The sequence below is a fragment of the Eimeria mitis genome, genomic scaffold (assembly GCF_000499745.2).
Source record: "Eimeria mitis Houghton genomic scaffold, Emh_scaff219, whole genome shotgun sequence".
Taxonomy (NCBI): domain Eukaryota; phylum Apicomplexa; class Conoidasida; order Eucoccidiorida; family Eimeriidae; genus Eimeria; species Eimeria mitis.
The window spans coordinates 1-26,580 of record NW_024015124.1 but is presented as its reverse complement, the minus strand read 5'-3'; the positions used below and the strand labels follow the sequence as shown (position 1 = coordinate 26,580).

Here is a 26,580-nt window from a genome sequence, read left to right as displayed (position 1 = left end):
TTCTCTGTTGCGTCAACAGCTCTTCCGGCAGCAACCAAGACCCTCGCTGGTCCTCTGCTGTCACGTCGAAGCGAATCTGCCCCAACAATAGCGAGGGCTCCTCTAAAAAAGGTGTTTCATGCAGCAGCGGTGCCCACGCAGCATACCTCCCAGCTTCCTGCAAGGCCTTCACGTACTCATCTGTCCGTACTTTCCTACTCCATGAAGCGCAGGAGGAACCGTCAGTTTTGTCGCAGGGAGTTCCTGAGGATTTCTGTGAGGCGCTACGGTCTGAAACAATTAGAATATCTTGTTCCTGCTGGGCGTGTCCGGTCTGACTAGCTGGGGCTTGTGGTAAGACACAGCTCATCTGGGATGTTTCGTTGCATTCTGTTGGCGGCGCCGATGAGACAAGGGCATGATCATCCGTAGTGTCTGTGTTCCTCCATCCTGTGGTTGGCGTTGAAGAAGGCGACGAAGATATGGCTTTTACCTCTGTATTCCAGTCTGGAGATGAATCCATAGCAGCCTCCACACCCAAGAAGCGTGGGCCACTTGTCTGACGGGAACAACTGAACGCTGACCTGGGAGTCTGGTCACCGGCTCCGAGACTAAAGCGATACGACCGTTGGGTGCTTCACGAGTGAGCATCCCCTCTTTGCAACTTCCGGCAGACTGGCGGGGACAAGCTGGGGTATGTCCTGAGAATGACGCCAAGCATCAGCAGAACAAGCCAGCTGACAGTACGACTTATGGCGAGAATAATTTCAAAAATGGAAATATGCGACAAATACACGATCCATGAGCATGATGGAACGCTGTCGAGCCCTCGCTGGCTCTGGCCAGAACTGGGACAACTCGGATGCTACAGAAACACGCGAGGCAACAGTCCAGTGCAGAAACGAAGTCACGTAAAATATGCGCCATCCCTAAAAGTAATAAAGTTCTTTTATAGTATGTTCCTGGCTTGGAACCCCACACGCACTGGGGGGCCCTCTCACCCGCCTGATTACGTCACTACTACTGGGTGGCTTGGCTACCTAGAAACCTGCGCATCAACAGGTCTGGCTATTTGCACAAATGGCAAAAATTTATTGGTGGTGCAATACGAAATGCGGCATTTGTGTACATTCCAGGGGTTGCTGAAAGTACAACGGGTGTACAAAAGCTCTTCAGCTTATCTGTCAGAGGACTGTGGAGGTACCGATACTTGCGGGCTTACTGCATACTGAGAGCTAAGTCCATGTTTAACAGTTGGTTACGATGTTTGTGCATGCATAGAAGGATGCAATGGATATGTCTAGATGCTGAGTTGCTTTGCGGCAGGACTTGCATCAAGACGGGCTGCAACTCGCAAGAGGCCCATTCCCTTCATCACCAGCCCTGGACCTTTGTGCTGCAGTGCTCAAGATGCATGGGTATCGAAGGAAAAGCCAGCGGTTGCGTGTTGGAAGTATTTTTCAGTACCACAGCTACGAAGCTACTTTAGTGTTGCAAGGCGTGTCTGAGCCGGTAGGGCTGGTAAATTTCCGGAGGTATCAGGAAAATTACCACGGGTATAGCTGGCCTGAGGCAGCTAACCACTCGTAGCGACATTATGCCTTGTTCTTTTGATCGCCGCTGCTCCTAGCAATGAGGCGCAGGTGTCTCGAAGCGTCGAGAAGCGTCAAGTTGTTCACCAACCACCAGGGAACGTGAGCTGGGTTCAGACCGCCATGAGACAGCTTACTTCTGTCCTGTTGATCAGTTTGATTATGCAGCAGTAATCCAGCTGAGTACGAGAGTAAAATTTGCTTCAGATACTTATGTCGCGGCAGTAGCTCTTCCGCATTAACTTACTGAATATGAGCGCTTCTCAGCATTCTCGCTAAGCAGAGCTTTTCTGATTGCCTCACTTGTCACGTGCATCTCGTTTTAGTGCATCGGCAAAAAATCTTAACAAGACCCATTGTGTTGGTGGTGTCGCCGATATTAAGTTACAATCGCAAACTGCAACGGAGTCAAACACCTCCTATGAGTGTTCACAAAACAGCTGGAGTCCCCTCCAGTTATCAGTCTCCAACTCTCATTGGTTGCATGCACTAACTGTAACCCTCAGTAAGCTGTTTACAGGCAAGTAGAACTGCATGTTCCAACTACAGACAAGCCATGCTACACTTTGCTTGGCGGTAATCGCAATCTTTCACATATGGGGCACTACATTTATTGCAGGTCACTTCAGACCAACCAAGTACTACGCTTGAGGGTATAGTTGCTGAACGATCCACTAAACCGCAGCTCGCGTCGATAGGTCAATTACCATATCCTAGGCCCAGTGAACAAGGTTTTAATTGTCATGTGGATGGACAAAGTGAGTGTGCCCAGCTCACCCGAAACGTGTAAGAGTAGTCACAGCATCTACAGCTTGCGATGGCCAGAGAACTGACAGCCTGAGTGGTGTTCTGAAGGTTGCCTGCGCAAAGATATCCCTCACTAGTACCTACATACCCTCCTCGCCGCACCGGCGGCGGCTGGAAGGTTCGATGCAGATAGCGCAGCTTAAATGCGACCCGCCGTTTCGTAACCGTTGCTCTGCCACGTTTCAAAAAGGAATTCATACATACATATACTTCTACCTAGTTGCTATTCGGATATTCCGCACTTATTATTTTTGATAGATATACGCCCTTACTCTACTCATACAAAACTCAAATATTTCGGGGCTGATCCCCCGTTCTGCCGCTGGTCGGACCCGAACTCAGGGGCTCACTCGGGTTGCGGGTTGACAACAGCTCAATGCCAGTTTTTTCCCGTGCCGTGATGCCCCCATTAAAAAGCCGCACATAAGCCGTACACATGGGACACGGCACCGCCAGCGACCGCCTTCCACTGCACTGAGCCAGTCCACCGCCACGCCGGTGTTTTCAGGGCAGCCGCGCATACGAGGGAGTGTGTTGCTTATGGGAAGGAAGAGGTGTTGCTTAGCCTGTGTGCAGCTCGTACGTGTATTTCAATTTGCGCGGAAGTTACCTATTGATAGCTAAGCAAGCGTTTAACAATTGTCTGCAGTTAATCCATGCAACTAATGGGGCTAGTAGCGTTTGAATGCGGGAGTGCCTTGCAGCAAACGCCTCCGGCGTTTGCTGCAAGGCACTAGTTGCAAGACACTAGATCATGGCCAGCCGCCATGCAGACGCACTGCCCCCAAGACCTTCTGTGTCGCCCTGCCCAGATTGCTTAGAGGCTAGAGAGGATGTCAGCGGCATTCGGTGAACTCTTAGCTTCAGTATTTGACACTATCTCAGCTCGCAACGGTCTTCAGCTGATATCGAAGACGCTCGTGATGCTGCAACTCCTGTTGCAAAGTCGCACGCATGCATAGCAGCCCCCTTTAGTGGATGTACTGATACTAAACAATTTTAAAACACTTACTTAGCCTTCAGAAGCAAAAAATGTGCGTGAAAGTCTAAATGCATAGACCAACTACAACCTGACCGTGACGCAGTTGAGGGCCCTCGTTCTACCCGTTTGTACCCAGCATTACACTGAGCAACGGCAAGTTATCTGATCCCTATGATCAGATTTTTTCTGTCAGTTATACGGAAAGCACAAGTTCCACCGCACATGTAGCGGCTCGCGCTGAGGATCGAGTCTCGATTCTCTATGGAGGACAGCTAACAGTGGTCCAACAAACGATAGCTTAAGGTGTTGAATTCCTATTGCTAAGGAGATCGACAGAAGTCAACAAGGCAGGCAGATACGTTCATTAAAACAAATTCATTGATATAGGGTGAGCCTGTTGCCAAATTTAGGTAATGCCTTGTGGGGGTCTCGGTGAGGCAAGTGGACAGCATCCTCCTGCCACGCTCCACCGCGGCAGCTCGGTTCACTTTCGCGAGGCAAGCAGCGCAGACTACGACTTGAGTTGAACAAGCGATTTTCTCTTAAGATAATTATTTCCTTCAACAGTTTTTCCTTCCACCCATAGCTTGTACACATTTACCGTGAAAATGGTTGCTCTCACCCGCCGGAGCGTGGCGCTCTTGGCGATTGCCGCTAGCGCAACTGCTGCTTTGGCTGCTGAAGGACCGGCGGAGGAAAATGTACAACTTGTCGCCGAGTCTCCAGATGGACAACAACCGGCTCAAACCACCCCACTTCAGACCCGCATCAGTCCCGCTGCAGCGGGAGGCGCGGCTGTTGGGGTAGCGTTGTTGCTTGCAGTCGTCTATTTCGGTTTCCAAGTTCTGGGCGCAAAGATCGTCCAAACAGATGCAAATGTAAGTAAATCCAGCCCTTTATTAATTTCTCCACTCCCTGCAGAATTATTTCGGCTTCGAGGTGGCATCCTCGGCAGTTGCGCGTTGCGGCTGCATTCTGCATTTTGTCTTACAGACGGCTGGCAAAAAGGTCGCCGAAGAAGTGTTGTATTGCACGGGTAAGCTCATCCTTTGGGTATGCCGAAGACTACCCTAGGAGCTTACTCAGTAGGGGATTGGTTGGTCATCGCAGGGAAGCCCGACGGGCTCTTGCAGATTTCCTACGATTCTGTTGCTTGCAGATAAGTTCACTCTAAGCACTCCCGGTTACAGTGCTTTCTTGACTCTTACCTTCGAGGTACGGCATGATCGGATGCTCATCGTGTAGGTAGCAGTTTGTCTCGTTCCATATATGTCGAATATGTTTAACTTTCTGGTTGTCCAACTTCACGCGGTTTGCTCGCAGGGCAAGTCCGCCGAAGTAGTCAAAGGACTTAAAGACGAAGAGAAGCAAACTAAGCTAGAAGTTCTGAGCGGACAACTGCAGGAGTTCCTGAACAGCTTGCAGAGTAGGTGTCCGAGGACTTCGCCTTCGAGAGAACCCCAGCATTTGGTTGGGACCACCTAGTGTTGTTCATCGACTTATCCTGTTATCCAATGATTTTGCTGATCCACCATTGATATATGTGCAATATGCGATGCTTCTGTCTTTGCAGAGGACGGTACTTACCCTGTAGAACTTTTCTTCGGTGATGAAAAAGTTACTGTTTCCGTTGATATACGGTTCACAGAGGAAACCACAACGAGCACTGCTGCTCCTGCCGCTCCTGCCGCTCCTGCCGTTCCTGCCGAGACTTCGTAAAGCCCAGCCTCAAGAGGGCACATAGAGTGGTTGCTACAGCGCTGACGGCTACGACCTCTGCACATGGAGTGGTTGCTACAGCATTGACGGCTAAGACCCCCGTTTTGGAACGATGGTGTCCTGACGGGGGCGACCCCCTGCAGCCAGGTTTTCCGTGTGTGTTCCAGCTTGCGACCTTTCAAGTGCATTCGCTGGGAGGTCCATGCAGAGCACAGCAGGAACTCTCTCTTTGTGCCCTTAAGGTATTTGGTGCTAATTTGTCTACATACGCAATTTTGGTCGTGTTTAGCATAGTTTATCTGGTTACGACTTTGCCCCCCTCATTACTGTAGTTCTTAACTGGCTGCGAAGCTAGTCTTTACCACAGAACTCTCAAGTTGCAGTTAATGCGGGGGCCAGATCACAGGAGAACTGAGACCCTTCCGTTTCGGTTGCTTCACTGCTTTCGTGTTCTCGAAACTCATTGTCGTACGTATCTTCTTGTGCACGCAATTGCAAACGCAAACGGTTGCCGACAGTTCTATTGTAACAAAGTGTCAACCGTCGGGTCCTTCTCGTGGGGTTTCATTTCTACCACCCCTAGCCGGAGACTCTTCCACGGAAAGAAAGGCGAGAAAGCAAGACTCGCCTCTCCAGGGCCGACCTGCGGCACGTGTTTGAGCCAAGTACCCGACTTCAGGGGGGCTTGCAAAACCAAAATAACTTCGGGCACGTCCGCAGGGAATCCAAACTCTACCTCCACAACGGAAGGGAGAAAGGGCCTACGGCGCACCTGCCAAATGCCTGTGACTGAAAAACTGCTACCTAGGGAGTACTTCTGCGGCAAGCTTAATGCCGCAATGCGGTTGGTAGACAGTGACAATAACAAACGCTTTCTCGTCCGGAGTGCCTCCCAAACGCGTAGAAATGTTGCTGCTTCTTTAGGACCAACAGCTCGCGTTAATGCCTCTGTTGCTGCATTAGCTGCAGCGATGCTCGAGTCATCTCCATGCAAACCGTCCTGCAGCTTGGCACGGACGTCCCACTCCCCCGCCACTGAAGCCTCGGTGTATTCTGGCACCGGTGAAGTCCACCAAGAAAGGAAAGAAGGCACAAACCGATGCTCCACCGGGAGGAACTGCTTGCTGCCGCTTCGCGCTGCTACTGGTGTACTAAGTTGCATGCGACCAAGCCGAAAAGCATGATGAGGTTCCAGTGGGGCTGCGCCTGGTCCTGTAGAGCAACGCGGGAGTTGTCTTGCGAGTGCCCCCTCTCTGCCATCAAGAGACAACACTGCTGCCAGGAGAAGACAAGAATGTAGGACGCTTCGACAGACTATGGCCGCCTTAGCCACAGTGTTCAGCGTCCCTATAGATCCCATCTGCTCACAGCTGCGTCAGATGTGCTATATTCTCGAGAAAAAAAGAGCGGACTTCATACAATGGATCTATGAACACCGTTGTGCGCCGCGAATGCACAAGGACTGGGGGGTAGGCACGACACACATGAGAAACCTAATATCCCTTCGACATGGCCCCGCATTCTTCAGTTACTTGGATTAATCTTTTGCTCAGCGGATGTGGTACCTTGAACTTGAAGGCAAAAAAAGTGGGAACATGCTTTTGTAGGGTTCTGCTAGATCCGGGCGGACGAGACGCTTCGCCGAAACTGGAGTGGGATGTGCAGGATAATACTGCGCCAAAGCTCGAAAAACAAACAGTACGCTGTGTAATAAAGAAAAACTGATATTGAAACTTGCTCTCTACGGTACAGCGGCAGCATGTTCGAAACCGCCCCCTCGAGAGTTCGTTAGCCTTGCGGAGCTGCCCCTACAGGCCGATTCCCGTTTCTTGACTCGCGTCTATAAGCATTTACAAAAGAGGCATTGATTGGCGAAAGGGGGTGCTTGAATAGGGTTTATTCAAGACAGTGCTAACCAGTCGTTTCCGGCGTTCGCTGTTGCTCCCACACGACAAAGCTGTCGTAACTTGTACTAGTTTTAAGCACTCACGAGCGCGACGTCGCGGCAGAGTCACGGCGACTGCAATCACCCAGCAAGATTTGCTACATGCTAGTTAAGCAGGTCAAATCTTGTGTACAGCCAAGCCAGAGATGCCAGGCGAGTAAACAGTACGGCAACATGTGTACGCCGACACGTCGTCGAGCCGACTCACCACCCAAGGGGTATCTTAAACATTCCCCTACGAATGAATGCTAATGCTAAGGTGCAACGGCAATGTACCTAGTAATGCTGTGCGAAGTACCCCGTCTACAAACTAAATGTATAACGCTGCGCCCCACGATCGCTGAGTGATCTTTATCTAGACAGCTACCAACTGCCGAATCTGGGGTGAGGTGACTGACGGTGGACCGCCGCCACGTTTCTACTTCTGCAATAGCAGTCTACACAGCCAGCTAACCCCTAAGTTGTAGCAAAGTTCAAGTTTGGACCCAGACAACTGTGATTTTGTGGACATAAAAGAACGCTGGAGGTCGTCAATTCAAAATCGTAAGCTGTCCTACGACCAGCAAGCGTGGTTAGCCAATGCGATTGAATGTTCCGCTTGTAGCAAAAACAAAGCTTTGGCCAGCCCCGTGTAAACTCCCCTGAATGCTGTGCTACCCAAAAGCCTCGCGAGGAGCCCAGTGTCATTACGCCCACTTCATGTTTATTATATATACGCGCCTGGTCGCTTATGATGTAGGCTCTGCCTCCGGAGCTTTCGGGGCTGCTTCCTTTGGTTGTGTCATTTTCAGGTCGAACTCAAGTGTGCATTTGCCTTCGCCGAACGTGAGCTCAAGCTTCGTCTTGCCGCTCTCTGTGAAAAAAGCAAAAAGAAAGACATGACCTTACTGCCAGCTAACGGAAGCTCATATGAGTTGTTTACCTACGGGCCTGGTTTCTTGGACATCCCACTTACCGGTCATGCTATCCAATAATCCTCTGACGTCGTCAGCCACTTTGTCAGAGGTTGCCTTTTTCTCTTCATCTTGCATAGCCTTGATTGCTTCCTTTGATTTCGCCTAAAAGCACATCGCATCAAACGTCGGCAATCGAGGTTAGTGGACTTCTACCGACAATGTAGTTGATCGGCAGAGCAGCATTCAGCACAGCTTGGCACATACCTCGTGTGCGACGGTTACAAGAGCGATGTATTTGTCGGTTGAGAGAGTGAACTTGTCTGCAGGCAACACGACGAACACACGCTTACAACCCCTGAATGGCACCCTACTATGCAGAGAAGGGCACTATGGCACAATCCTTTGCAGATGCAGAGCAACATGCATACCGGTGAAAAGAAAGACCTCTTCGGCGACCTTAGTATGTGCAACCTGCAACAGAAAGCAAAAAGCAAACACGAATGGTACAGTCACGACCACAGAACACCGGGAAAGCGAAAGAGAAGAACCAACTGACTCGGAGCAACTACATTAAGCAAATCGCAACTCTTACCCCAGAGTCTGCCTGAACCATCTTGGCTCCAAGTGCTTGCAGACCAAAGAACCCAATAGCCATCAACAAGACTGCGCCAGCAGCCGCTCCACCCGCAACCATGGGGTTGATGGGCTTCCTCAATTGTGGGAGTTCAGGTGACGCAGGCTGATCAGTAACCTCAGCAACTACTTCAGGGGCAGGATCTGCCGGCCCCTCAGCAGCCAAAGCAGTGGTAGCGCACGCTGCAATCGCGAGGAGCGCGACGCTTCGACGGGTGAGAGAGACCATTTTCGACGCAAAAGTCTTCTCAAACAAGTGATAAAAGGGAGAAAAATATCGGAAGGAAGTAAAGTGTTGTGACAAAGCAGGAAGAAAAACGTGCGTGAAGTTGCAGACTTCTGAGATTGCAAGAGGAGGCATCCAGCTGCCTCGTTGCAGCGCCGGAGCTGGATGCTGCTCTGCACCTCCCCACGATCCCCACAGGCGAGCGGTTGAGTACAGCGGGGCTTTGGCGCCCCAGAGAGAAGAAAAAAAAAGACAAAAAAAAGAAGTTTTTTACACCAATATTTAGTTCTTTAAATGTTACAGGCGTTCAGAGGTGTTCATTCTCACAAGAGTATGCTATAATCCTAATCCGTCCAGTGCCGCCGCTTCCGCTCCCGAGACACCGTATAGCACTCCGCGCGCCGCAACTAATTGTTTGCACTCGGCTTCAATATTCTATTTCTAAGCTTATATGTATATTATTCATATAATACATATTGTATCATTAATCTAATGTGAGCAAATTGCTTGAAATCCGCCCACTTTTGGGAACGTATGCTACCAACGAGCGGCAGTTGCAACGCCGCCCCAGTCCTAGATGATATCCACCGTGAGCTGCATAAGTACAAAAATAGGGGTAACTTTTGAAGAATAGCATATAACGTTCCTTTAGTCACTGGGTATCATAGGTGCAGCTTCGCAAACGCCTGGGCCGGTGCGAACGTGTAGCAAGAGTGATCGACAGCAACGAACATCTTGAGCCGCAGTGGAAGCAGTTAAAATAAAAGCGCTCCAAAGAAGTAGGCGCGTTGTTCTCCAGTCACCTGGTTTCTTGGATAAGACTTATCGAGGGATTACGGCTCCTTGAGGGTGTGCATTCTCTGTGGAAAGGTGGTACATGCTCTGCCTACAGTTAGTACGGGAGCCTTCACTTGGCCTTGGTAGGGTGAAGGGTAAGCAAATTGAAACGTTCTACAAGGTATTCAGAGGTAAAAGATGCAGTAAATGAGGCTTATTTTTTACATCCTTGTGTGCATGTGTGAGGCTCGCTTGCTTCACTACCCGCAGCGAGCTGCGCAGCAACCCCATTTCAGCATCCTCCCAGCAATACTCAGGCCCTGAGCTCAACACCCAGGGGACCCGAGGGCAGGAGAAGGAGCTCTTTTGCTTCTGGAAAAATCTTACTTAGAAACATTTTACTCTTTGCCTACACTGCAGCTCGCGTCAGTCCCAGAAGGCCAGGGGGCAACCTTTACAGCACATGTATCTTTATTTGTGTACATCGATGCAAGGCAAAGTAAATGCTCAACGACTGTCTATAGTATTAGTGTACTTAACTGAAGGTCTTTGCTCGCAAGACGACACAGTTGTGGTGTACGTGCCGGGAAGCAGTGAGCCAGTGCGCCTCTGAGCGCTCCCAACGGCATTTGCTTCCTATACAGTAAGAGGAGTGGATGCAGTGCCCCAAAGAAAGAGGAGCGAGGATAGTGGCCAGTGCCGGGACACTGCAGGAAACGGCGGAGATTCACATGTGCTCCATCGTGATGGTCTGACAAAGAGCGCACCTTCGGCGGGCTCTATACAGTTAACACCAGAGGAACAGGCAAAGCGAGCGCAATTGGAGGAAGAGTTCTTATATGCTCTAGATAAGAAAGTGCTTTCAGCGGGCCGTATCCCCTCTATACGCTCAGTGTACGGCATCTATGGCGCTTCTGGAGCAGCCCTGAGCTTTGTTCCAAGGTACCGCGACCCCCCGATCTAGATGGTGAGGAGTAAATTGAGAAACAAGCAGACAAACTGCTAAGAAAAGGCAAGGTTAAACCGTCTTATAGGGTGTTTGGATACAATCCGGCCCTAGAGTGGCAACGCCGCATGAACTTCAACCCCCTCAAACAACTCACAGTGAAGCATGTTTCCGATATCCGGAACAGGTTTCAAATAACCGGAATCGCAGAGTGACTCTAGCACTTGCAGCATTCACCAGTCTATTCACCGTTTGACTTCGTTGATGCGTTTACGCATATCTAGATTGACCCAGGCGAAAGGCGCAAGCAGGCGTCCCATACCAGGGCTCGCAAGCAAGGGGGCGCCTATCTCGACTTTCGGCTCGTGAATGCACCAGCCGGACAACGGAGACAAACCACCCATGACTTCTTGTGTGTTCCTTCAGAATGTGGTGTTATTAACAGCTGGCCTTGTACCACATCAGCGACACACTTCCGTACACCGGCTTTGCACATGCTCTGGAATGCGTAAGTAAAATAAAAGGGCTCCAGGCAAGAAAGTAGGAGAATCTCTGCTTGGCGGGCATACACAGCCCTGGCAAATTGGTATAAGTGGTTTGGTGCGGTCTGCGAAACTCATAGGAGGGCGAGCGGACGGAGGAATTCGCCATGCTCTCGTTAGGGCCCTTGACTCCTCCTCCGTCGTTAGGGCCCTTGATTCCTCCTCTGGTAAAAGGGGTGACTTACATCGTAGGCTTACCGCCAACCCAGAGACGTCACCATACTATTAATTTTGGGTATCTAAAACCGTTCGAAGTACCACCGAGACATTTCTCGAACGCCCCCCACAACATGACACCGTTATCGCAAAAAGGAGCAGCATGAGGATATTGACTCCCTAGAGACAGGCGCAACGACGGGCAGAAGCCAGAGAAGAATAGCGTGCAAAATGACCACGGCCTAGGCATTGAAAGTTTGACTCTGATGGTTGTTTGTGTGAAGGAATCCATCAGCAGCAAATGTGCGTTGCCTTTGACTCAGTGGTAGCGTCTCCAAGCGTTGGCGAGGATAACTCAGCGTGATATTGTGCTGCGTATAACACTTTAAAGAGAGTAACTTCGGCGCCTGCGACGTGATCCCCGCCGGTAATGATTGCGTCTTTGCTACAACTCAAAAAGATCCTGTTCCTTCAATTCCTTGTTGCTTCGCTCCCATGAACAACCGAGCCAACGCACGCCTCACGCGCATTAATGTTGCTCATCAGTTTGTTTGTTTGGGTTCCTACAGTTAACAGCGGCTGCCAACCCAGGGGAAAGATAAGTAGCCCCTCATTTGAGCAGTGGCCAGGCTATCGCATACGGTTGCCCCGACGAGGTGCTTTTGGAAGCAAGGCAGAAAGAAACAACAGTGAGCAGTATCGACAGCTAGCGCCCTTATATGTTCTTGGGTCACTGGCCCCTCTCGCAATCCGTATCTCTTCCACCAACTCTCGGTGCATCCTCTACCTGTTGGATAGCAAGGTAAACAACGGAGTTTGCTGTTTGAAGGGACGACGGGGAGAACAGAATCAGACGGCAGGGAACTCCCGTTATTGTAACAACTAACTGGGGGTTGGGGTCCTAGAGTTCCCAGGGCCCTCAGGGACGGGACCCCACCCACGTCTGCGACTGCACAAAACAATTGTAGGTTGCTTCCCAAAAACCTTGTTTTCCTTGACTTGGGCCTCCAACAAGAACCCAGTTTCGGAGAAGCTTCCACTGATGAGTTTAGGTAGGGTCCCAAACCCGTTAGACGATATAATGAGAAGTGATAAGGAAGGAACTGCGGGCGTGAAGGAGTGTTGCTGGTGAAGACCCCTCAACCCTGTACTGGTGCGCCCAGTGAGCCTGAAGGCTGCAGCGGAGTATGTTTGACTCTACTGCAACGAACGGAGGTCCTCCCCAAGGAACGAGAACTTGCGTTGAGTTCCCTCCTCTCACGATCGGCTTGTAGGAGGGCCAAAGTAAGCGCTGAGTACTCTTGACAGCAGCGACGGGTGAAACATATGCAGATGGAACTACCACGCGTAGCAATGAACAACCGCATCAAAATATGAAGAGTCCCCGGACTCGGCAGCCATTCAACTGATGCCTCAGCTTTAGGGATGCAAAAAATTCAAAACTTCGTTAATTATTCGCTGCACAGCGGGGCGCTAAGGGTCTACAAGCACACGCTCCGGCACGAACCGTCCCGCGGATCCTGGTGTTCGGGGTGACGAGCAAACATACATCAACAAAGCACCCATCAGCGTGAGCTATCTCCATTTGCCGTCTCATGGTGTTTGAATTGCATTAGAAAATGAATTTGTAGACACAATTGAACACAGGAGGGCGCACTTCGATGAGCCCGTGGTCGAGTGCGGGGACGAGCACAGGCGCTGATGAGAACTGACGCTCTGCTCACTCTTATCTCCATGCACAAACGAATGCACGATTTTGCTTCGACGTTTAACGCATAGTTCATGTCTTAAGCCAAATGACTTGAAAAAACTGCGTACAAGTGCTGGACAGTAGACCCACGAGCTGTGAGGTCTTTTCTGTCTATGGAGTTCTCTGCGCGTTTCCTTCGCCTAAAGGACGTCTTGTTGAGCGCAGGAGCCCCCAAGTATAGACTAGATCAGCTGATTCGCCAGCTATATGGGGGTAAAGTGACGGCTGTTGCGGATCTGAAGTCGCTGGGCACGCACGCCCAAAAAGCAATCGAGACGCAGTTCGGCCCCAACTTGCTAACTTTAAATTGTGTTTCTGTATCAGAAGCACCTAGAGCGACAAAAGTACTCTTCGAATGCAAAGATGGGGTCAGGATAGAAGCTGTTGCCCTAAAGTTTGCCTCGCATACTTCTCTCTGCATATCTTCCCAGGTGGGCCCTTCTCTAGTATATGTTGTTTCGTTGGTAGCGGATCTACAGAGTAGGTGCAAGTATGATCCTTCATGACGACCTCTTCATAATATACCACTTACATACGAGGAGTCTTTGTATCTAGAATTGCTCCCAGTAGTCAGCAGGAGGCGTGTGCGCTAGATCAACCAGCATTGGCGTGGCTGGTGCTCGACTTCTCACGACAGAAGGGGTCTTCAGATATTACGCTTGCACTGCTGTTGCCTTCTTTTCAGGCGGGATGCTCTTTCAACTGCAGCTTCTGTGCGACAGGTAAGCTCGGCGAACCTACCATGCATTCGTTGTTCTCAGCTGCACTGTAAAGTTAGGACAACACCAAAAAACATCATTTTAGGCGGAGGCTGAAACATACAACGGAATGAGCTTCTTGGCTTTTTGCCGGAATATTTTTCGCCCCGCATTGCGGTGCTAGTCACAACTACGGCGTCACAGACCATGTTGAAAACATCTGTTTCCTGTTGTGCTAAAGGGAAGATCGGCCTGAAACGCCAGTTAACTGTAGACGAAATATCGGACCAGGTGCTGTATTTCCAGGCCAATGGCGTACGAGCTGACTCTGTATCTTTCATGGGTATGCAAGATACTTTTGGTGTCCACCCACGAAGTCTGTGGAGCACCATCAATGACGACTTGAGACTAAAAATGTTTATTTTCCATGCCCATGCGCAAGTGCATACATCTATACACCCGAATACGCATTCACATGCCTGTGCGCTTGTATGGGTAGAAGAAAATACGGGTGGTGACTGTTCAGCATCCAGCGACCGTGCACCCGTAGTTCAACACTCAGAATGCGTTTGTTCGTTGGTGTTGCACTGTCCACACACATGAACTGCAAGGGAAAGCAGAGCATGTGTGGGTTATGCAGGAATGGGGGAGCCCCTTGCAAACCCCCGCGTATTTGATACCCTCAAGTTACTTACGGACTCTAGGGCATTCGGCTTGTCGGCGAGGCGTCTGAACATCTCCACTTCTGGCGTTCTTCCAGGCATTAAGAAGCTGAATCAACAACACCCGCAGGTACAGTGTATGCATTACTAAGCCTGAAATATTCGTGGATGATGCAGTACGCCAGATACAGGGGGGGAGATAAAGTGACGGCGTGAAACTTGGGTCGGAATCCTAGGAAGCATCTCGTTTTCCTTTACAAGCGAGAACGAAGCGCTTCTGTGTTTCTTGCGCTGCGCAGGTCAACTTGGCATTTTCTTTGCATTCTCCGTTTCCTGAGGAGCGCAATATTCTGGTGTGTCTGCAGTACAGATTTAGTCTCAACTGCAGTTTCCACTCAGCTCGATGCGAATAAGCGTCCTTAAAGCTAGAGTTCGTTGCCTTAATGCTCCGGTGCACAGCATGTCTCCAATGCTGTGCATGGCAGCACACGCCTCTACTATCCCAGCTAGTTTGAGTGCCGGTAGTGGTGAAGTTTCACGAGCCGGGTTAGGATGCAACGTCCAACACAGAAGCTGCTAGAGCGAGGGACACTTCGTTTTCCTGCTTTCTGTGTATGCTGCAGGTACCAGCCAACCGCATGTACCCGTTCTCGGAAGTGTTTACTCTCCTCGATGAACGCATTGCTTTGACAGGTCGTCGTGTTTGGATTGCGTACTTGTTGCTTCAAGGCAAGCACAAACGCATGCCAAAAATAATTTCATGTGTTATGCTTGGCAAGGCGCCGGTGCCCATCAGCTTTCAACAGTGTCAACAGTGGAGCGTCTACTTCTGCGTCGTCCATGCCAACCAATATAGTACTAATATAGAACAGTGAATTCTGGAGGCGCACTAATCCCCTACTACGGTGTCTGACCGGCTCCTCATGCTGGCCTGCAGCTTTCTTGTTCTCGGGCTGCCTGTGTTTCAGGTGTCAACGACTCGCCAGAGCACGCAAAAGCCCTTGCAGCGCTTATTAGGGATCGTCGAAGAACAACAAGACACCTATACCACGTGTCACTAATCGAATATAACGACGGTAATGCTATCCTCTGCGCAGGGAACTTGCAAAACATGCCTCGTCCGGACACAGCAGGCTGTAGTTAGTGTGCTTCTAAAGGCTGTGACGGCAGCAGGCAGGCTAATATTGTGCTGTTGATGGATGCAGCGCAAGGTGTACCGTCGACCCTACGGAGGGCAGATAGCAAGAGACTTCAGCAATTCGAGGTATGCACAGCGGATTCAGCAAACAGGTTTCGTACGTCACAAGCTGAAAGTGATGTTGCCACCACACCCCAGCTCATCGTACGCAAGCAGTTCGGTTGCATAAGTGCGTTTGTCGTGTGCGTAGGAGGTGCTTGACGCCGCATCCATTTCTCATTCACGAAGGTAAGTTAAACAGAAATACTATTCAGCGCTTGTGGTAATGCCTCACGATGCGCCGCACGAAATTAGAAGTGTAGTGTATACAAAATACGTAGTGCGCAAACTGGCACACCGGCTACCACCACCAGAAACCCCACGTTGCCAAGGAGCAAGTATGCTCATACCCATCCTACCGCAGTGTATTCAACAGAGCTTCACAGCCTACGCCTGGACAAACAAAACGCTTGCAACGGGTTCGGCAGAGCCGCTTCAACGCTCATGCAAACGTAGTAACTGCCCTTAATGGGATGTCTTGCGGTGTCTGTGGACAGGAATTACTTTGGCCGGGATATCGATGCTGCATGCGGGCAGCAGTTCGCAGGTGAGTGATCGCCTATCAGGCACAACCAAATAAGCAAGTTCCGAGCAGGCGCTGATTAAATGTTTGCGGCGACGTAAGCACGTTCCCGGCATTTCCAAAGTACCAGAAAGCCGTCTTCGGGTGTTCAGGACACGATGTTTCTCCATTGTTTTTGTGAATGCAGCATACGATCCAGAGCCCAAGAGAAAGGCAAATTGCCCAGTGCCAGCATCATAGAACATATTCTCGAACCCAGGGGACGCGAATTTTGCCGCAGTCAAAAGCGAGAAGTCGCAAACGTACAGCCGTCTGCCTAATGAGGTTGGTGGGGGTGCTTCATGGGTTCACCTCATTTGCTGTTTTAAACTGACGCGACCAGTCTCTCTGACCTCTGCTGAACAGGGCCAGAAAGGGGCAAGAAACCCAACCTTCTGCTCTCGCAGCCGAAAACGCACACGTACAACATTTTTCCAGTTAGCTTTTACAAGCCTGTTTTCACCAACAGCTACGCCATTGACAAGCCCTCACACTCAACCTGTGGCTTGCGCCCTCAGATGTGCTGCTCCACCTAAATAGGAAAATTTCAAATTAACATACTGTAGTTCTAAAGGTATCCCTGCCGACACCGCATGTAGTGTTGCAAGGAGAGAAGGCCGAGAATAGGAAGTAGCGAGACATATGTGGTGGCGGCAAGCCAATGACTCGCCGCATTCTGTACCTGACACGCCCTTCGAACTCCTTACGTCACCGGAATTTATATTCTATATCTTCCCAACCCCCTTGCCAGAGAAAACAAAAAAAACTTGTCAACAGTCAGTCAGTGAATGTGCTCACAGTGGCTGCAGTCAGGCGCCACAGCCCGTGTTGAGCTGATATACATACCCAAGTCACATAACGGAGCATGTTGATTTGTCGTTCTTATCCTTCTTCGAGTCAGGCGGCGGTGTTTGGGTGCCCATGCCTGGCGGAGTAAGCGACTTATCAAGGTAAAGCTCTTCACCAGGTGTCTTTCCAAAACCTAAAACCTCCGCAAATCCACGGACCCAGTCGGACGCCTGGAGAGTCCAGCGATCTTGCACATCCTGCAACACATATAACAAACCACCTGGTATGGGCAACTAGGAAATGCACAACAAATTTGCCTGGACATTCGTAGTGGCGGCCTCCACTCCCCATCATCTGACCCCGGCACGTCGTATAGTCCGCAAACTTCGCAGGAAAAATACTATCTATCTTATCTAGCTTATTTATGATTCGCTGATCCATTGTGCTCCGTTAGCAGATAGATAATACTGTAGGCACGAGAGTGGGGTATCTTATGTAGCTTATTCACGACTCGCCGATCCATACTGTAGGCACGAGGTTGCGGCATCTGCTCCGTAAGCAGATGCCCCAACCACGTGCCTACAGTATAAAGCTGCACTGCGTGTGGTGGCACCAACAAATAAGCCAAACGTTTAAACTGCTCTGTCAAGCATATACGCACCACCAAATCTTTGAATGGAGGCCTCTCTGCTGGGTTGATAGTCAGCATCCGACTTATGAGTTTCGCCAGCTCTGTACAGAGAACAAAACGAACTCGGGCTCTAGAGATGCATGAGTCAAGTCTGTGCGATACCATCCCGCCAATATAATTTCTGAGGATTATGCAGCCAGGGGTTGTTCGCCCACACGGAGGGCTAAACTTCTAAATGGGGCAAGCTCTGCACCGAACACTCTAAGCAAAATGGCAGTGCTCCTGCGGCGCGTCAAAATTGGCGAGTGTGAAAAAGATTGATAGGCTGGGTGGTTTGCTCGGCTACCGCTGAGTTTGCATACCTGGGGCTTCTGGCGAGTCGTTGTTATTCTGAAACTTTTCCAATATTCCCTTCAAACGCCTGGGCTTGTCGCGATACGCCTACACAGCAAAAGGGTAGCTCAGCAACCTCGTAGAGGTATTCTACCAAGCGTGTACACTGCGTTAGAGGTGGTGGGTGGAACATAGCGAGAGAGCCAAAACGGAAAGATACGCGTAAGCACAAATGCAGGGAGAAGTACTCCAGTGCTTTAGATAAGATATTCAATACATGTGGACAAGAAGGCAAGGCTGCTGGGCGGGGCTACCGTGAAGCAGAGAGGTGAAGACACGTACCGCCACATTCTGCAACGTGGCTAGCTGCAGCATAACAAGGCCCAAACAGAACACGTCGTGCTTGTGCGGCGAGAGGGTGTTCACGTATACAGCAGCTCGCTGGATTCGTCGTTCCGTCAGTGCAGTGTAGTATTCGGGAGAGCAATACGGAGGAACGCTAGCTAAGCCCTTGGCCACTTGCACAAGCCAGCGCTTGAATTCACCTACGCCATCAGCAGCAGAACTGGAACAGCCACTCAGCAACATGACAGGGTGGGTTGGGTTCAAAACCCCCGCGGTGTAGCGGAAAACACTGCACTGTTCTCTACTAGCGCGGAAGCATCAGTAGCAGTTCCTGCTGCAGTCCCGATGTGCTGCACCATGCCGTTCCAACAGTTTATGTGTGCTTCTAATCTCCAGAGGACCCCGAGGGTATTCGATGAAAAGAACTAGCTTACTAGGAGGAATGAAGTCGCCGATCAAGAGACGAAACCCATCATCTGAAACAAAAATGTTGAAGGGGTGGATGTTCCCATGATAAATGCCATGGTGCTCCAAGAAAGCCATGCTGCAGAGGGAAGGCAACGCATTTGTACACCGTGCTCGCGTGCATGCAGGACAACAGTTGGATATATGCTGCCATGCAACACCTGGGGTAGCTAGCATGTGTTCAGAGAGCGCTGCACTGCCAGCAAGGAGGGCTCTCATCCCAACGCACCAGGAAACAAGAGTCTTAGCGTTAGCTAACAAGAGATCCGGCTTGTACGCATACGTGCTCCTCTTCCCAGCCAACGCCTTTATGACTGCTCCCACGCTACCGTTCTGCATGAACGGCCTGAGGTACAAAAAGCTCATTCAACTGCCGCTGTTGAACTTGTTCCGTAACATTATACAGCTAAAGCACGACAGTGTGACCCACAGCAACTCTACAGTCTGGAAGTGCAAGCCATGGGTAGGCTGCAGTAAACCTCAAAGGAGCTCACTACGGGCTGCTGTCGGCTAGCCCCTGCGCCTGGCATCTAAAGCACTTGCAAACAGAGAAAAGTTGAAAGCTTGCTCACGTGATGGTTGCCGCACCAGACATGGGCCTAGAGCCGGCACGCGAGCGGCTAATTGTGGCGGTGTGAACAACCGGAAGCAACCCGACTTGCTCAAAGTTAAACTTTCCCCGCTCTACAATGTATCGCCAACTAAACTTCATGAAAACTTCAACTTCCTTCACCAATGTCTTGGCCCCTGCGTCATCATATGCCGCATCGCTGCGGTTAAATACGCGTCCATCTGCTGCAACGGCAGCTCCTGGGTCCATCTGAGACAACCCGAAAACGGCACATTTCCTGTACCCTCGGCTATGAGCAACCGAAATCAGCCAACTGCGGGAATGCCAAATGAGCGTTAACAGGCTACGTATATGTGTACATATATAGCTGCTAGGATGCTGTCATCTCTGTGTGGGCAGGGCAACCTCCATCTAGTATGCAGTCATGGTGCAAATATATCTGCATATGGTATATCCAAGCGTTAAACACATGCATGCGCCTGAACGCGGTGTGTGCAGCTGCCTGCTGTGTCACACACCGACGCCCCAGCCAAACAAGATGCAGCTCGCTTAGCGAAAGGAGCAGCAGCTGAGCTAAAAGGAAACCTTACAACTTTGGCGCAGTAGATGGACGGCACCTCACGAACCTTCGGCGCTACTTTGGGCGCTGCAACCTTCTTGCCTGCAGTTGCACATCATTCCCAAGGCTACATACTCCACTATAATGAAACGTTATAAGTAAAGGACTTGCACTAGAGAGAGATATCGCTGGGAGATTGCCCAAATTCTTGTATTTCAACACAAACAGCGAACTGCCTGGATACTGCAGAACACCACACCAGATGCGTTCTAGATATCAGTGACACGACAAGGCTCGTGATGCATACCCTTCTTAGCAGCCTTCTTAGCTTCCTTTTCAAGCCGTTCCTTCTCTGCAGCCTGCATCGCCCGGGCTTCTAAGTGTGCTTGAACCAGCAGCTCGTGGTTGAAGTCCTCCCACGGCTTGTCGAGTCGTCGGAGCTGCAAAGAAAACTCACGGTGAGCTGTGCCCCCACCAACTATGATGCTAGCTATGAAACGCGTATCAGATGACCAAACAGCACCAAAAATCCACATATTCGAAGAGTCAAAGAAGTACAGGCCACCTGGAACACCAACTACAAGTGAGACGGTTGAGCTGTGCTTAGCAAAGACTTCAAAGAACTGTTTCTAAGGCTCGCATGCCAAGCAAAACTACACAGGTGAGGACAGGATGCAGCACGAGTACACGTGAAAGTAAATATATCCTTAGGCCATATTCTACACTTAACAGGGGCCCCTAACGTGCTTCCCAAAACTCAGTTCAAGAGCAGTTCAAGAGTCTTGTCCTGCCCCTCACTTTGAACGCCCCTTAGTTCTACATTCAATATACTATTTCTAACTGTTCTACCCATGAGGCGAAAACTACTGAGCTATATAATCAGAAATGGACAGGTGAGGGCAACGCCGGGGCCCCAAACCCTTTACCTTAACCCCAAACCCTAGAACCTAAGTCAAGAGGAGGCTTACAGCTATAGGAAGCTCGTTGCGTTCCCAGGTGAAGTTCAGGCTGCTGGACTCGAGCTCCTTGAGTTTGTCCTTGACCTGAAAAAGAGAGTAAATCAGCGAATCACTCACATTGAGCAAGCCCTGCACCTTCATCCCACTTGTATTTGTGTAGTTTCTGTCCCTCTGTGTCTCTATTTGTTGCCTCTCCCCTTTTCTTTGATCGGCACTATCCTACTCCCCGGAGTGGGCAGATAGGGCTACGCAACAGAAGCCCAACCCAAGTTGAAATCTACACGCGATGCAGCTTTAGCTCTGTTTATTCAAGAGAAAACGGCCAGAATAAATGCTAAATGAAGCCCGTGATGTTGTTGTTCCTGCTTTCCTACCTCGTCAAGCATATCTTCAATCTCTGTTTTGAGCTGTTGCCTTTCCTCCAACAGCACTTCGGGGTCCTCTCTGAGCAACCAAAGACAGCAGAAGCCCCATGCCACTCGTGTGAGAAGAGGCGATATCAGTCACAAATAAAGTTTAGTGTTCACCTGCGGCATAACTGCGAGATAATGCAAACCCTAAACTCTAGACCCTAAGCCCCCCACTCTGCCAACTTCCAAACCCGAAACCCTTTTCTGTTCAGAGGCATGGGGTAAAAGATCCCATCCCCTGAGCTTTGAGAGGCTACCTCACGAGCCTCTTGAGCAAAGGCTTGATGATTCTCTTCTCTCAGTCACCTGTCATGGGGGTCGAATCTTTCTGCGTAATCCATTTCGTCGTCATAGTGCTCGTCTTGTTCATAGGCCTCGTCTTGCTCCTCCTCCATGTGCTGCGCCGCCTGTTCAATCCCCACATCGAGCCGCGCTATAGCTTCCTCAAGCTTAGCCCTGCAGAAGTAGCAGTTGCGTCTTGTGAAACAGCTCAGTGCCCCCCGTGGCAGTCAGCAGACAGTGCTATCCCTGTGTCGAGAACTCGCCTTTGAAAAGATACATTTGGATTTAAGACTAAAGAACGTGTTGTGCATGCATCTGTTGTGAATTAAGCACTTACTTCTCCTTCGTCAGCTCTTCCTTCTGCGCGTTTGCGTCATTCTTTATCAACCACGTCTCGCCGTGGGCAGCGTTTCCTAGGACACACACACAAACACACACTTCATACAAGTTTCAGAACTTGAAAGATTCTATATATAATTGTTTGGGTTTAACAGAAAGTGTTTCAAGCTCATACGGGTTCAGAACGCCACCACCCTGCTCATGAAATACTCGACTCTGCAGCGAGGGCACCCATGCAAGCTCCCCCTCACATATGGCTGTTACTCAGCGAAGGGCCGCAGCAGGTAAATACTATTAACAGATCTAAACAGTATGAATCGTTGTGAAGAGGACAAACAGGGGTAAATATTATAATTAGGTGTAAACAGTATAACTACCTGTAAATAATATAAACGTATAAAAGTAGTATAAGCCGATGCAAATCAAGTAAACACATGCAAACAGTACGAGCAAATGCAAATATTATAGGCATATGTATATAGTATAAACAGATGTAGATTGAACGGATTGTATTAGAATGAGTGAATGCACGGCACCTCTCACCAGGCATACGCTGCACTGCAACAAAGCCCGGGGGCCACAAAATCTTATCCCCCAGGGCGCCATAGCCCGGCGCCTGCATATTCATCTTGGTGATTGCTGATGCAAACTACGAGTTTGAAGAAAAGCATTTATTTATTCAAAAAAAAATCATTTGTTGGCTTGGGGGCTACCCAACCACCTCAGCGCAGAGGTCACCCTTGCGTCGCTGTGTTGTGAGGCACAGAAAACATGAACTGCCGCTGTGTGCCCGCTTCCTCCTTAGAATCTAAATATATTCAAGTTGTTTGATTGTTCCTTTACAGAGGTTTCTTCTTTCTCGTTGCTAGTCGTCAAGAAGAGGAAAACTGGCAGAAACGCAACACAGAAGCAGATCCCGCATAACTTCAAAAGAGAAAGCTTTGTATACGACAAGGTTACCTTCGTCCACCATACATATACCTTTCTTAGTGATGAAACATGAGCTGAGTCTGCTAAGAAAAACTCCGAAAAAGATGCAGCTGCAGGCCCAGTAGAACCCATAGCAGCATCAACGAACACCTTTAACACTAAGTAACCTGAAACATAAACAACTTAGTTGAATACTTTCTTGGTGCTGAAGGAGTGAATCTGTCTGTATATGTACAGAGTTTGCTTCGTGTTGTACTGAATCTGCTTCTGCAACTTTCCCTAGCTATGAAGAAGCAGACAAACCAAGATTAATGTAAATAAACTAAAAACCCTCATACAAATTTGAACATTTACTGAAAACACGATCCTCACCTACACAGGTGAAACATGAATGCGTGAACGGCAGACTGCTGTTCACTACCAGCCGGCCAGAGTTGAGGCAACAGCTACAAGCCCTTGAAATTCGAATAAACTTGAAACAAATGCATTACTTTTTTTCTTTTTTACGCTTTTTTAATGGCCTCATGAAGAAGCTGCAAAAAAGCCAATGTGCCCACTGGTCAATCAGCTCTGGGAGCAGACCACGGACGGAATGCATGCGTGCGTGCAATAACATCCCTTTTTTTTTTTGTCAGTTTTAAAGGATAATAAAAATACTTTTTAAATTACATATTTGTAATTTGTTAATTGAATTCAGCGGCCTTCTCTTTGAGCCTGGTGAACTGCGCCGATGCTCTTCATTTCCCATCGACCGAAGCAGCCCCGCCTGCCATTCTTATCTGCGCTCAAACTGCATAATAATTCTTTTATATGCAAATGGAATTATAAAGTTTTCTTTATTTTCTGCTTTATCGTTGCGAGGATCTCCCGTATACGCAGCGAATGATGGCGCCAGTGCTGCACACCGGCAGTCCGCAGCAGTCAAGGAAAAGATGAAGAAGCAGCAACAAAAAAACGTGAATTTCACTAAGAGAGGAATTATCTATGAATCATATCTTCATATTTTATATCTGTGGTGTATAGCGGAGGGGCATCACTGGGTTTCGGCTTGAGTGTTCTAGGTATAGTTTCTAGGGTTTAGGGTTTTGTTAGGGTTTTGCAGTAGGGTTTAGTACATATATTCTCGTTCTGTGCTCCCCGCTGTAACACTCTGTTTGTTGAGCGATCATACACGGCCCTGAAAAAGAAACAAAGACGACGAAACTTTCGTCTCAAGAACAACAATTTGCATCGAAAGAACAAAGAGAAAACCAAACGAAAACAGACAAAGAAGAGAGCTGCATGCAAAGTTTTTGCTGGCTTGCGTCAAGGTTAACCTGAATCTATTGCATGCATTTTGTTTTTGTTTCTGTTGTTCATCTTTCGTGTTAAACATTTCTTCATCTCTGGCGACTACACTATGCATGCATGATCAGGAGGGCCCCATATTTGGTCTACATCAGGAGCTCTCTTGCATGCATTTATTCTCTCTGTTTGCATGCATGCACTCTCTCTTACATGCATGCATGCATGCATGCATCCAGTTTCTTCTGCATGCATGCAATCTCTCTCTGCCATGTATGCGGCCAGCCCTGCATGCCTGCAGCCTGTGTTGCAGGCATGCAGTTTCTTTTCTTTTGCGTGCATGCAGCCTCTCTTGCGTGTATATAATTTTTATTCATCGAGAGGTATTCGCAGCAGTGAAGAAGAGCAGAGATACAACTTCTCTCTGTCACGCCATCAAGCAATCATGCAGAAAAAGAAATGAGCATTGGGGTGTATAGGCAGCTACTGTACAGAAATGCACGACGCAGTTGCAGTTCCTCTTTACATCATTTTTATTTCAGTTTGAATGCCCCTTATTCTGCTGATGACAACAAACCCTAAACCCTAAACCCTAAACCCTAAACCCTAAACCCCAATTCGCAGCGAGTTCACATCCGCTGCTGGTGCTGCGCGCATATCAATCGATACATTGCAGCAGCAACAACAGCAACGACAGCAGCAGCAGCAGCAGCAGCAGCAGGACGCAGCCCGAGACATTCTGTTTCCCTTTCTCCTACACCACACATATTAAAAAAACTCAAATACACCGCAGCACAGCAACCCTCACAGCAGACTCTTGTGGTGCTTGTATCAATACACCAATATAGCACAGTTGCTGCCGCTAGTGCAGCAGCAGCAGCAGCAGCAGCAGCACTAGTTTAGGTTCGTTCAAACTTTGCTGCAGCAGCAGCAGCAGCAGCAGCAGCAAAAAACTTTATGTATGGATTTCCTGGTGCACTTGAAGCAGCAGCTACAGCTGCGCACTCACAACGAGAGTGAACACCGCCTAGCGGAGAGCTCGCGATAACAGGCTTGCTGCTGCTGCGGCTGCTGTTGCTGCTGTTGCTGCTGTTGCTGCTGCTGCTGCTGTTGCTGCTGTTGCTGCTGCTGCTGCTGTTGCTGCTGTTGCTGCTGCTGCTGCTGCTGCTGTAGGCAAATGTACCCGATACTGATCGCCAACTATTTGCTGCTGCAGAGAACAGAGGGGATCCCAGTAAACAGCAGCGCAGCAGCAGCGGCGTTTGGCTCCTCCAAGCAGCAACAGCAGCAAGAACACCAACCGCTGCAGCAGCAGCAGCAGCAGCAGCAGCAGTCGATTCTTTCTGCCTGTGTCTTAGGGAAGACTGTCGAAGCAGCAGAGGGAGCAACACTGAAACTAGCACCGCGCCGCGGTGCGCTGTGCATACACCTCAGCAGCAGCAGCAGCAGAAACAACTCAGCAGCTGTACGCAGTGATGTGCTCGTTGCCTGCTGCTGCTGCTGCACCAACCCACAGAATGCTGTCTCTGCGTTTCTCTTCTTTTGTTTATCTTCATGCTACCAGCTGCAATGAAGCTATTCGATATTATAAAGCTGCTGCTGTATACGTTTATGCAGCCGTCAGGTGTCTATACACCCCATCACTTGCTAGGAGCCCCCGGGGGGAGATGACGCTAGCAGGAGCTGTTCGTGCTGCAGCAGCAGCAGCAGCAGCAGCAGCCCGTAGCCAGCAGGCAGCAGCTGCTACACGGCATGTAGCAGCTTACAACAACAGGTTGCAATTGCTGCAGCACTTTACACGCAGCAGACAGCAGCAGCAGCACAGCTGCAACAGCTTACGAGCTGCAGCAGCCAGCAGCAGCAGCACATCTGCAGCTGGCGGTAGTGTCAGCTGTTGCAGCAGCAGCAGATATACCTTTTACTACCAAGCGCACGAAACGGGTCTGTCTGATCTGTGCAGCAGCTGCTGCTGCAGCTGAGCAGCTTTGCTGCAGCAGCAGCAGCAGCTCTGGCTCTGCTGCTGCAGCGATGCTGCAGCAGCAGCTAATTGTGCGTAGCCAGTTGCAGCAGAGGGTGGGGGGTTGGGTGTAGGGGCAGCTAGGGGTTGAACTGCATCTCTGCGCTGAGGTGTACGTACACCTGAAAGCTGCATACGCTATATATCGGACGCAGCAAGCATTGCTAGTGCTGCTAATAGAGGGGCGGGGGGCGGCAGCAGCAGGCGCAGTGTACTGACGGCTGGCGTTTTGCCTGTGCGATGAAATATGAGAAACAAATGCAAAATAAATAATAATTAAACAGGGGCTGAGGGCTAAAGAGTAACAGCAGCGACAGCAGCAGCAGCAGCTGCTGCTGCGCGGGAGCGGCAGCAGCAACAACAGCAGCAGCAGCAGCAGCAGCAGCAGCAGCAGCAGCCTGTGCACGGAGAGAAGTGCCCTTCTGCTGCAGCGGAGGCCTCAGAAAGGTTTTTGTCTTGTCATTAAAAAGGAAGACAGTTGAATAAACCTTTTTAGAAGAATAAATTGGAGAGGGGAATTGGGCCCGACGCGCTGCTGCTGCTGCAGCTGCTGCTGC

The 26,580-nt window shown here is 49.8% G+C and overlaps 5 protein-coding genes across 5 annotated transcripts; 2 read left to right on the top strand and 3 right to left on the bottom strand.

Annotated features, from left to right (window-relative positions):
• Positions 1-3,968: 3,968 nt before the first annotated feature.
• On the top strand, positions 3,969-5,079 carry EMH_0004040 (uncharacterized protein; the record flags this gene model as incomplete). Its single annotated transcript, XM_038022420.1, has 5 exons — positions 3,969-4,238; positions 4,354-4,396; positions 4,520-4,575; positions 4,684-4,786; positions 4,934-5,079. 5 exons carry the CDS (start codon positions 3,969-3,971, stop codon positions 5,077-5,079), a joined length of 618 nt encoding a protein of 205 aa, XP_037878274.1.
• A 520-nt stretch (positions 5,080-5,599) lies between these two features.
• Positions 5,600-6,439, bottom strand: EMH_0004030 (uncharacterized protein; the record flags this gene model as incomplete). The annotated part of the gene is made up of 1 exon (XM_038022419.1): positions 5,600-6,439. One exon carries the CDS (start codon positions 6,437-6,439, stop codon positions 5,600-5,602), a length of 840 nt encoding a protein of 279 aa, XP_037878273.1.
• Positions 6,440-7,752: 1,313 nt separating this feature from the next.
• Positions 7,753-8,782, bottom strand: EMH_0004010 (uncharacterized protein; the record flags this gene model as incomplete). The annotated part of the gene is made up of 5 exons (XM_038022418.1): positions 7,753-7,877; positions 7,980-8,082; positions 8,185-8,240; positions 8,349-8,391; positions 8,513-8,782. 5 exons carry the CDS (start codon positions 8,780-8,782, stop codon positions 7,753-7,755), a joined length of 597 nt encoding a protein of 198 aa, XP_037878272.1.
• Positions 8,783-13,063: 4,281 nt separating this feature from the next.
• Positions 13,064-16,310, top strand: EMH_0004000 (GPI transamidase 8, putative; the record flags this gene model as incomplete). Its single annotated transcript, XM_038022417.1, has 11 exons — positions 13,064-13,381; positions 13,636-13,672; positions 13,890-13,991; positions 14,289-14,440; positions 14,610-14,663; positions 14,934-15,003; positions 15,279-15,428; positions 15,516-15,574; positions 15,699-15,736; positions 16,045-16,094; positions 16,258-16,310. The coding sequence occupies 11 exons, from the start codon at positions 13,064-13,066 to the stop codon at positions 16,308-16,310; spliced, it is 1,083 nt and encodes a 360-aa protein (XP_037878271.1).
• Positions 16,311-16,960: 650 nt separating this feature from the next.
• On the bottom strand, positions 16,961-22,420 carry EMH_0003990 (protein kinase (incomplete catalytic triad), putative; the record flags this gene model as incomplete). The annotated part of the gene is made up of 14 exons (XM_038022416.1): positions 16,961-17,155; positions 17,560-17,630; positions 17,892-17,970; positions 18,205-18,407; positions 18,642-18,751; positions 18,902-19,018; positions 19,245-19,492; positions 19,834-19,904; positions 20,110-20,242; positions 20,771-20,845; positions 21,136-21,205; positions 21,478-21,627; positions 21,791-21,866; positions 22,336-22,420. 14 exons carry the CDS (start codon positions 22,418-22,420, stop codon positions 16,961-16,963), a joined length of 1,683 nt encoding a protein of 560 aa, XP_037878270.1.
• Positions 22,421-26,580: the final 4,160 nt, after the last annotated feature.